The sequence below is a fragment of the Diabrotica virgifera genome, chromosome 10, assembly GCF_917563875.1.
Source record: "Diabrotica virgifera virgifera chromosome 10, PGI_DIABVI_V3a".
In the NCBI taxonomy this organism is placed as follows: Eukaryota; Metazoa; Arthropoda; class Insecta; order Coleoptera; family Chrysomelidae; genus Diabrotica; species Diabrotica virgifera.
Window position 1 is genome coordinate 120,746,129 of NC_065452.1, and position 12,064 is coordinate 120,758,192.

The following is a 12,064-nucleotide window of genomic DNA, read 5'->3' on the forward strand; positions in this document are numbered from 1 at the left end:
GGGTAGTTAAAGGTTAAACATTCTACTATTTTTGAAGTTCCAGTTGCTTTGCTACCATTACTAATATGAATTTTTCTAATGAGGAACTGATTCAGATGTGTTTTTGTTCTAGGAGAGTATAACAAATAAAAATGTGCTACTAGCAATAAGAATTTATCATCAGCAATTCCATGATAGATGACAACCAAAAAGAGAATCTTTTCAAAATTTACTAGAGCGGTTTCAACGAACTGGATATTTAGATTAGAACAGATAGAAAATGAATTAAATGTTAGTGTCACTGAGAATCTGCATATTAGTATGAACGTTCTCGTAATGTAAGTGTTTAGTACGCTGAAAATATTTTAGTAAATTTTGAAAAGTTTCTCTTCTTGGTTGTCGTCTATCAGAGAGATGCAGATGATAAATTCTTATTTCTAGTAGTACATTTTTGTTATACTCTCCTAGAACAAAAACTTTACTAATCAGTTCCCCATTACAACAATTTATATTAGTAATGGTAACAAAGCAACTGGAACTATAAAAATAATAGAATGTCTAATGTTTAATCAACCTTAGTGTTAAAGCCATAGCAAACTAGGTAGAATATGGTTTGTTTTTATTAATATTTCATGCACCAACAATCTTAACAACGTAGGCATTTTGGTACAAATTAGAGCAACTAGGTATAGGGAATGCTTAAAAAATAAAAAAGTACTACAAAATATCATTTCATTACAATACTAAAATACTCATTTTAAGAAAACCCAGAAAATACTCATTCCGAGTTTTGACCAACCGTGTATACTAAAATTAAACATTTCGATATATTAACAATTTTTAATAATAATAGACTATATTAAAAATCACTTGAACATAAATGGAGTTTTTGATATCAAATCAGTATTCTACAGGGTGTGAAGTTTGCGACAAAATTTATAAAAAACCATAATTCTCTTATAAACTACCCAGTACAATATTACAAAACTTCATATTCTAAGAAAGAAGATATCGAGCAGAATCCAAAAATGTAAAAATATACAGGGTGTTCCATGTAAAAAACGAAGTTACAATCAACTTCCGGTATAACCGGAAGTAGCAAAGAGACCAAAATATTTTCATTAAATAGTTCATACCTCAAAACCCCTGTATTCCAATTTTCATGATTCTCTTAAATTAAGTTCTCGAGATATTTCTCATAGGCCCTTTATCTGCCTCACCCTATATATTTGATACGGCTATGAAATTGCTTCATGGAATTGACATAAAGATCTGCATAATACGGATCTGCTTTTACGGATTTATAGACCAACAATGAAGGAAGTACGAATTTGAAATATAGTTAGAACATCGTTATAATAAGTGTCATAAGCGGGTTGGAGTGTTTTCTTTGTCACGTTCCTAATTGTCACACAATATTTGTAAGCTAACAAGAGAAGGAGTTTTGCCGTTTTTTATATTTCGAATTATTACCAACTAAAAAAAAAAATGAATACCCATTTTTAATTTCGTTACAACACGAAACTACAGCATCTAACAGCACAAAATAGATTGAAGACTTAGTCTTTTGCTAGCAGTTGCCGCTAGGGCATCTCTGCCATTTCGTTCGTTGCAATCCGTGACTGCACGCCGGGGTTTGTCCTAGTTTTGCCAGAGAGAGCAGCATATGTGCCTCCTGATGAGAGACTAATAAGTTTAGAAACCGGTAGAGGTGCTTGCTGCACTCTCTGATTGAACTGGAATAATGATGCGGCTTTAGTTTCGTGTTGCAACGAAATTGAAAATGGTTATTCATTTTTGATTTACATGTTTACTCTGATTGGAGTACGAAGGGAACCATTCTCGTTGGAACTTTACCGCGCTGAGCAGATGGGACGTGAATTATAAATTGTAAAATTCCCTCATCTTGCTTAGTCTCAGCATCCGTTATGGCTTGCAAATTGTAGAAGCTTCGGAGGTGTTACCAGAGAAGGTTACCATTGTGGAACAACATTTCTTTGGTGTTGTTTTATGTGCTATTAGATTGAAGACTTAGTCTATTACCAACTACACTTATAATAATTTTAGCATATCGAGAACTTACTTATTAAATAAAACTATGTCTGGTTTCCAGACTTTATCAGGCGGTAACCTGAGTACAGCAATTCCTCCATAGTCAGCCTCATCCCATTGAAGTTGGTAATCATTCCATACCTAAAACACCAAGATTAATGAAGCTGTCGAGTACTCAAATTTGTGGTACTTACCAATCTTAACCAGACGTTTGATTTCATAATTTGATTTTTCTCGTTCTGAAAAAAACATTAATAATATTATGATCCATAAGAAAAAATTTCCTGTAGCTGGCTGTACACCATTAATTACAACAATTGCAGAAAAATATCTTCTGTGTAAAAGGTATATTTATGGAGTTGGCTCTCACCTTTCTCTTTGTGAAGACAGAGACCCACATGATCGTGGAATAGTCATATTATGATACTTTGAGGTATCTTTTAAATTTCATCTATCGCCAGGATTTAACATATAACACATCAATGTAAGAATTTTAGTCGACATTTTAAGGGTTTTAACCCATGTATTTTTGGTGGCTTATCATGTAGAGCTTGCTTAGAACACTGATGATGCTCTCTTTAGAGCGAAAACGTTCTGTTTTTTAATATAGCCCTTTATTGGGGTTTTCAAATAAATATACCTTTTACACAGAAGATTTTTTTCTTCAATTTTTATTAATATTATGAGTTTATTAAAATGATTGATAAATATTTCAAATATTAAAGTAGTATTTAGGAAAATAATAAAAAATGTACGGACCCTTATAAATATTTGGCCCCTTAGCTCGCTGCCGAATTTGACATACTATTACTTGCAGGTTTATTTTTGACACTATTAGGCAATTAGTTAATACTGTTAGTTAACACTGTATTTGATATTTTGCTCTCAGCATGCAACACGTAATGATCCGTACTATACAGGGTGTAACAAAAAGTTAGGTAATAATTTAAATCATATAATATTCTGGGACCAAAAATAGTTCCATTGAACCTAACTTACCTCAGTACAAATGTGCGCATAAAAAAGCTACAGCCGAAAAATATGAAAAATAACAACAAAAATATGCGATCTAATTTATGACCTACCTTTTTGTTACACCCTGTATATTTATTTATTTTTGTTACATAATACATTTTAATACATATAGAAAGGTTCAAAATCATGGAATACATTCATTTTTTCGAGAATAGGCCATTTTGGAGAAAAATCCCGAGACATGTCGATTGCTATTTTTAAATTATGAATTTTTGACATATATGCCATAATCGCGATGTCATCCCTTTCGGCGTGATGACGTAATCGATGATTTTTTTTTAAATAGGAGTAGGGGTCGTGCGGGAGCTTATTTGAAAGGCTATTCAATTCTCTATTCAGTACTATAAACATTAATATCTATATTTATAAAGGGTGGCAAAAAAATTTTTTTTGAATTAAATTAATTGACGCAAAAAGAAGAATGCATGTAATTTATTTAACTTAAAATACATTTTCCTGCTGTTAGAAAATATAAAAAATGTTTATTTGATAAATGAACATCACTATTCGCTTAAATTAAATGTTAAACTGCCACCCACCTACCTCTGGCCCGTTTGAACATTTAATTTAAGCGAAAAGCAATATTTATTTTTCAAATAGACACTTATTTCTATTTTCTGACGGCAGTAAATTGTAAGTAATGTTTAAGCTAAATAAATTACATAAATTCTTCTTTTTGCGTCACTAAATTTAATACAAACATTTTTTTTTTTTTGGTCACCCTGTATAAATAATGATGTTATATTACTGAACAGAGAATTGAATAACCACCTTTCAAATCACATGACCACTATTCCCATTTAAAAAAACCATCGAATACGTCATCCCGCCCAAATGGATGACGTCACTATTATGGCATGTATGTCAAAAAATTATAATTTAAAAATAAAATTGTTCTGAAGCTATTTCCTTGTGGCATTTTTAAAATATTAACAATTTAGATGGGAAATAAGCCACAACTAAATTGGAAAAATAATTTTCCACCTACCTCTACCGAAAGTATACTTTTCCGGACCTGATTGTAGGGAGCAAAGTTGTACTTTTCCTCCCTAGGGAGGAAAATATTTTTCCTCCCTAGGGAGGAAAAGTAAAAATGACGTCATGGTATTTCATTCATGAAATATAACTTATTGACGCCCTGTATAATATCTATTTTCTATTACGAAGTATCTATACATTTTAACGTTTATTTATAAAACATCCTGTATTTTGCAGAATGGTAAAAAACAGTAAATTGTTATTTTGATTTAACAATGTTTACATTAATAATTTGACTTATATTTGACAGTTGACAGTAATATTGTACCTACTTGTTGTTTTAGTTCTAATAAATTTTGTTGGTTAGTTACATAAATAAATTAAGTAAAAATGAAAAAATTACTTGTTATTTGAGGAAGGTGGAAAACCCATATGTATAACATGGGAGTAAAGTGCCTTTTCCTCCCTTGAATGATTACTGCCCTCCGCTACGCGTCGGGCAGTAAACTTCATTCTCGGGAGGAAAAGTTACACTTTCCTCCCTTGTTATACAAATAGCTATTTATTAACGTTTCGATGCCCAAATCGGGTATCGTTTTCAAAATACAAAATACTAGTAGATTAAACAAAAATGTTGTTGCTACAGCGTGTGTCAGCCAAATGGAATAAATTCAATAGTTCAAATACTAATTGTTTTTTTGAAAAGTGCTGAGGCCTGTCGATTAGTATGTATTTCAAATCTAAATTTTTACATGCAATAATAATGTATACAGGGTCTCCCTATTTAGAGATATGACGTCATCGTTGATTTTCTTAAATGGCAACACTCTTATTTTAATGGCTATTTAGATAGATCGTGTAAAGTTATACATAACTGCAAAATAAATATCAAAATTTATTTTCTAACATTTACAAGATAATAAAAAATAAAGTTACGTCTGTAATGTGGAATAAACTTAATAGTTCAAATAATAATTGTTTTTTTTAAATGCTTAGACCTGTCGATTAGTATTTCAAATCGAAATTTTTTACATACAATAATAATGTATACAGGGTGTCCTAATTTAGAAATTTAATGTTATTTTTTATTATCTTGGAAATGGTAAGGAATAAAAATTTGATATTTTGCAGTTATGTATAACTTTACACACCCTATCAAAATAGCTATCAAAATGATAGTGTTGCCATTTAAGAAAATCAACGATGACGTCATATCTCTAAATTGGGACACCCTGTATACATGATTATTGTATGAAAAAAATTTCCATTTGAAATACTAATCGGCAGGCTTAAGCATTTAAAAAAACAATTAGTATTTGAACTCTTGAATTTATTCCATTTGGCTGACACACAATGTATTATACATTTTAAAGTGGAAGACTTTAAAATGATATTGCCAATATGTTTGAGTTGCGTTCCTGGGACGACTTTACTGAAAAATAGTTCATTCGATTACATGAAATCAACCCCAACCCAAGAATATTCGTCACAAAAATATCATAGCGTGTGATCTGTCTTTAAAAAGACAACCAAATGCAACGGTGACAGTAAAATTCTCGGCTTATAGATTTCATAGTAAATCACGAGGGAAAACCAGGAAAAACCTCGTGATACTTCCCGACATGGTAAGTATTTGGTCTTACATTGAGTTTACTCTCAAAACTAATACCAAAGTCTGACTTTAATATATTATGGTGTTTAAATTATAATTAATATTAATAATACATAGATATATAAGTAATACTAAAATATAAAATATGTACTAACTCGATATGTTATTGACTTACTAATCGCGGTATTTTCTTTCTATCGACTTCCTCTTTCAGTATGGGTAACCACATCCTACTGCATTCTACCGAGGAATTTGCGACACAATTGGTTTCATTTAGCATAATTAGAGCCGCTTCTTTGATTTTTGTCTTTTTACTATCTGCTTCTTTCAGGACTATACTTGAATCTCTCCACTGAACTCTATATTCGTTATCCCATGCGTGTTGACATATTTGAGATCTATCAAATTCTCTATTTTTAATATAGGACTGATGTTCAAAAATAAAAATCGACCTGTCTTGGGATTTTTCTCCAAAGTGGTATATTTTCGAAAAAAAAAAATGAATTTATTCCATAATTTTCAACCTCTCTGTACATAAAACATGTTAATTTGTAAACATGCATCAAACAAAACTGAAGTTTTGCACGAGAGGCAATATGTTCTTAAAAGATTACGCGGCAGCGAACGTGTTAAACAATAAATACTTACGACGTTGATGAGTTGAACGAAGGCTAGACCAAATCTAACGTCCACTTTTTCGGTCATATTCTGTACGGGTCGAATTAGCTTGTTATAACCTCTAAAAAGGTCACGAACTAGCCGCTCCTCGTCTTCAGAACAACTTCCTGTAACAAAATCATTTGTGTAATGCCTATACCTTTATTTGTATCGACCTCAATAAACAAAATACTAAACTACATCATTTGGAAAATACGATTACCCTCTCTTTTCGAGATTTCTGTAGATCAAAAGTGTTTTATTGGAGGTGATTGGACATATTGGTAGATAGACAGATTGGTAGAGAAAGAGCGGGAATAGAAATAGTTTATGGAGGTTTTGGGATGGGAATAAGACATGGTGAAGGAAATAGTGTGGTCTACTTTGCAGTGACATGGGATTTGGCTGTGGTTAATACTTCTGTATGAAGACTGAAGACCAGTATGATATCTATAGTAGCAGGGGAAGGGAAAGCCTGACAGATTTTGTTCTGAGTAGAAGTCAGCTAAAAGCTAAAGTCAACAACAACCGGTGATAGTGGTATTGAGATAAAGGTTAGGCAGAAAGGAAAGCAAGTAGGGCACCAGAAAGAAAAGTGGTAGAAGCTAAAAGACGGGAATTTGGCAAGAGTGTTTAAGGGTAGTGCTAGAAGAGCTTGAGAAAAGAGATACGGTCAGTGACTGGTGGGAAGCCAACAGCAAAATTTTGTTATGAGTTGGAGAGGAAGTGCTAGGAACAACATCTGGTAAAGGGTCTCCTAGGGACAAAGAAACTTTGGAATGGTGGAAACGTGGAGTGATGAAGTGTAACAGAAGTTTAGAGAGAAGAAAGAGAAGTTTTAGTTTATAAAAGGTGACAGATCTATAACAGAGGAAGATAAGATATACAAGGTAGCAAAAAGGGAAGCAAAGCGCGCTGTAGCTACAGCTAAGGAAAGATCATCCGAACAGTGGTATGAAAAGTTGGAAACACCCGAGGGAATGAAAAAGTTATACAGCATTGTTAAAGCAAGGAACATTATCAAAGGACGTGACTCATGTACGGCAGATTAAGAGTGCGGATGGAAGAGTGTTGCAAAAGAGTGGAAGCAAAGATGGTATGAATACTTTAGAAGGTTGCTAAATGAAAAACACCTTAGGAGAGGCAGAGGATGCGGAACCTGGGGGTAATGGGAGATGAGGTTGCCGAGGCTTTAAATAGGATGAAGAATGGTAAGGCCGTAGGATCTGGTGGAATACGTGGGGAGTTTGGAAGACTCTAGGACAGGAAGGGGTTGATATTTTGTATAAATAATGAGTAGGATATACGAGGAAAAAAGGATGCACGATCGAGAGAGACTTCACATTAGCACAAACAAAAGAAATCAAAAGCTTTCTCTCTCGTTAAAGCTCACTCATATAAAGCAAACATCAGTTATGCCAAACTGCGCCAAACGATCTTTTTTCACCTCCACTTACCAGATTCTTGGTGGTGTATTTGCGAGGTGATAGTTGCTAGATAGCCTAAGTGTTAGTGATTCTACTATTCACTACTGTTTTATCGTGACGATTTACTTAACCAATGCTAGCAAAAAGGTTCCTTTTCCGCAAAATTCTAAACTGCATCATACTTGACGTTTCCCGTACGGAAGCCGAACTGAAAAGATACCAACAATGGAGTACTTGTACATGGAAAAACCGTAGTTCTTTGAAAATAAATAGAACGGAACAAGACTATGTATCTACTATTATTATTTTTAAACTTATATATTGGAAGACGTTTAAAAAGAAAGCAAAAATAATACATAAAAAACGATAAGGATCCTTTATGCCCACAAAAACGGTTTTTTTCGGATCAAAATTGAGCCCAGAAATAAAAATTGAATTTAAAAATATTTTTAGGTTATGTAGGTAATTTATGTAGGAAAAATAGATGAAAAATCGTTTTCCATTAACATGCAATTGAGATTATGTACTAAAACAGGAAAAAATATCAAAAAAGTTTGATCGTCGTATTTTAAGCTAGTTCTGGTCTGAAAATGGCAAAACTGATCCTCTCGGTATTAGAAATACCAAAAAAAAAAAATTAACAAAAATTGTTATTTATTAATATGCAGTTGAGTTTATGTGCTAAAACCACGTGGAACACAAAAAATGAGGTTTCTCAAATTTTGAGCACTTTTCGAAGAGAAAGTGGAATATATAACCTCGCCATTCAAAAAAAAAAAACGGAAAAGACACACGAAAAATAATTATTTCGAAGTTTGCCAAAAATTATCTACATAACCTAAAATTTTTTTAAAAGTTTTAAACATTTTCCTTGAGCTCAATTTTGATCTAAAAAATCTGAAAAGGTTAGATTGTTTGTGGGTATAACCACAATGTGGTTTGTGGGTTTGTGGGTTCATGAATATTTTCAAATTTTTTAGATATGTGACACCTGGGGCTACCTACCACCCTGTGTTTTTAAATATGTACTTTCGGGTGTCAATCTCAAATAAGAATCAAGTCAGGCCAGTCAAATTAAGAGTACAGATTTTACCTCTTATCCCACTATAGCCTTATTTCAGCTTTTATAAAATATTTAGCTGGGTATAAATCACAAAAAAGGGGACTATTAAAGAAAATGCTAAAAGGAAGTGTCAGCTGATATAAACGAACAAGAAGACCTAAAAAAACAGTTTTGTAAACCATGGAAAGAAACTTAAGAAATTCAATATTGCAAATTACAATCATAAACCTACAGATACGAAGAAATTAAGAAAAATGTACAATATAAAGCAGTAGTAGTGTTGATGAATATACGTAGTTTGTCTAAAAATTTAAAATAATAGGTATTAGATAAACAAACTAAATAAGCAGTACAAAATTTTATATATATTTTGTGAAACAAATTATTTTAAACTAAAACTATTTTTTTTTAATTTAAGTTTTTCTCAAATATTTCGTTGAAAATAAATAAATAATAAAATTAACTTTATTTAATGGAAGATTTAAAAAGGAAAATTTTCAAAATTGTTGTAGGTAAATGAGTACAACACTTTTGTTGGTGATTATAATGTGAATCATGAGGAAAACCACGAAAACTCTAATCCTTATACCACAACACAGTAAGAATTGGTTGTAATATTTGATTTACTCTGGATATCTACTCAAATTCTAATTTAAGTTAGTAAACGAAAAAACAAACATGTAGGTGAATATACTTAAATACAAATTATATGAAAATTGAAACAATATACAATTTGATATAAATATTAAATATCTATATCTATAAATATTAAATATAATATTTGATATAAAGAAAAATTAAATAGTTTATCAAGTAATTACTCTGTTGGGGTGGTATCATCATAAGTTTTTCCTAATTTTCCTCATGATTCACAATGAAATTACTGGAAAGAGAGTTTTTCTATCATAATATAATATAGTTTGTTGGATAATTACTTTCTAACCAGATATTTGTTAAATATTTAAGGTGTATTAAACAGAAAATCCTTTGGGTTAATGGTGATCATAGAGGAGATTATGTCGTTAAGATATTAGCATTTGAAAAGTTTGTTTGGGTTTGTTGATGCGCGTATAGTTGGATGTTTATATGTTTCGTATATACGTAAGTTTATTAATGTGGAAATAATCTGTGTGGTCGAGTACTCTTTGTTTAAATGTTAAAGGGGAGGGGCAGTGTTTACATGTCATCCTCAGCATGGCAGTGGGTGTGCCTGATATTTCACTTACCTATGAGGACCAGACAAGAAATAAGAAGTAAGAAAAGCAGCCGTGCTGCGACGGCCTTCCACATAACGATGTGCATGGCACTTTGTGATTCTCGATGGATCATCGACATCTATATCTCAAATCCATTGTTCGAGCTCTACTACTACAGTCACAGGCATCACCAGCACACCACAAACCGAACTGTGAATTAAACGTCAAGCAGTCCGCACCTATTCCCGACAAATTCAGTTTCGGCATTTTGACGATGTCCTAGCAACATTTCTTGTGACTCACGGACTCAGTTTCACACCCTCCCAGTCATTCTGAGAGAGGAGCGTGAATCGAGATGGAAGTTGGACGTTACTGTGCCTTCCCGACAGAGGGCCGGACTAGCCAATCCGCACCCTTGCCTTAATAGAAGTTGCGGGAAATCAATTTCACTAACAGGAACATTTAACTTTCTAACGGTTCACACCCATTTAAAAATACACGACATCTTAAAAGCATTTTAAATCATTTTTATTGTACTTTCGCTAGTTTAACTTGATAAAATCTTTGACATTATTGATAATAATTCTTAGTTTTACGTAATTACTGTAAATAAAGCTGCTGTAAAAATACTGCTGTAAATAACTTGTCAAATTTACATACGTATTAATAAAATTTTCCCAACAAACAGACTAACTAACGTAACTAATAAATTACGTTATTTATTTATTTTAAACCAAATTCTTCTTTTTCTTCTTCTTCTTCTTCTTCTTCATCATCCTGTTTGCATCCACTCCTGGACAAAGGCCTCCCCAGAAGTTCTCAATTTTTCTCTTTTTGTACTATTTGGTGCCAGTTTCTTCCCATTTTTGCTTTGATGTCGTCTAGCCATCGTTTTTGTGGTCTTCCTATACTACGACTGCGCTCGCGTAGTCTCCATTATGTAATGTTTCTCGTCCATCTTTCGATGTTTTGTAGTGCCACGTATCCTACCCAGTTCCATTTCATTTGCGCAATTCTTCCAATTACATCTTCCACCTTTGTCCTGCTTCGCACGTCCTCATTTAATATATGTTCCTCAGAGATACTCCTAACATAGCTCGTTCGATCTACCTTTGTGTCGTTCTCAATCTATTGGCTGATACCTCTTTAAGTGTGATGGTCTCCATTCCATAGGTAGAATACAACTGTCGAATATCCTGTTCGTTAGATTTATTGGTATTTCAACACATCACTGAGTCCACTGCTGCCCAAGTCATTCGGATTCTTGTAGTTATCTCTGCCGTTTGATTCTGTTTGCCTATTTTGATCATCGTGTGACTTAGGTATATAATGCTCTTCGACACTTTCGATCTCACTTCCATCTAAGTCGATTGTGATATCTTGATTTGTCATTAATTTTGCTTTATTTAAATTCATTTTTAAACCGACTTGCTGAGATTGTTGTTTAAGCTCCTTTAGCATGTAGATTAGATCTTCCGTATTGTTGCTTATGAGTGCTCTGTCATCGGAAAATCTTAGATGACTTAAAAATCTGCCATCAATTTTAATTAGGTACATGCTGTAAATCAAATTAGATGAAACAAAAGCATCAATAACACGTTATTTCTAATTATAGTGGGTGTTTTCTTCTTCTTCTTCTTCTTCCTATTTATAGGCAATTCTGCTTGATCATTGGCGGATTGATACCTCTATGGAAGGTTGTCACTCCATCTCTTGCGCGGTCGGCCGATACTTCTTCTAGCGATTGGTTAGTTATCTCTTGCTATTTTAACCACACGTGTCTCCCCCAGTGTGCTTATGTGGTTATTCCATTCTTTTTTTTCTATTTAGTATCTATTCGTTTATACACTGTACGTTACATTTTCTTCTAATGTCATCATTCCTCTTTCGTTCTCTCAGCATATTTCCTGTAATTCTTCTAAGTACTCTCATCTCTGCTTCTTCCAGTAGTTTGTGTTGTGTCTTTGTCGGGTCTTGCTTCTGATACATATGTCATTATTAGTCTCACACTGGCTTTATAAATTATAAACTTCATCTCATTGATATTAATATTTCGATACATAGT

At 32.8% G+C, this 12,064-nt stretch overlaps 1 protein-coding gene across 1 annotated transcript in view; it reads right to left on the minus strand.

Annotated features, from left to right (window-relative positions):
- Window positions 1-10,355, minus strand: part of LOC114325414 (acetylcholine receptor subunit beta-like 1) — an 84,686-nt gene extending 74,331 nt beyond the window's left edge. Inside the window, exons 1-4 of the mRNA XM_028273484.2 lie at window positions 10,030-10,355; window positions 6,305-6,441; window positions 2,226-2,270; window positions 2,063-2,172 (exon numbers count right to left, since the gene is read on the minus strand). Coding sequence (XP_028129285.1) covers window positions 2,063-2,172; window positions 2,226-2,270; window positions 6,305-6,441; window positions 10,030-10,138 — 401 coding nt within the window. The 5' untranslated portion in view covers window positions 10,139-10,355. The remainder of the gene's footprint in view (window positions 1-2,062; window positions 2,173-2,225; window positions 2,271-6,304; window positions 6,442-10,029) is intronic.
- Window positions 10,356-12,064: the final 1,709 nt, after the last annotated feature.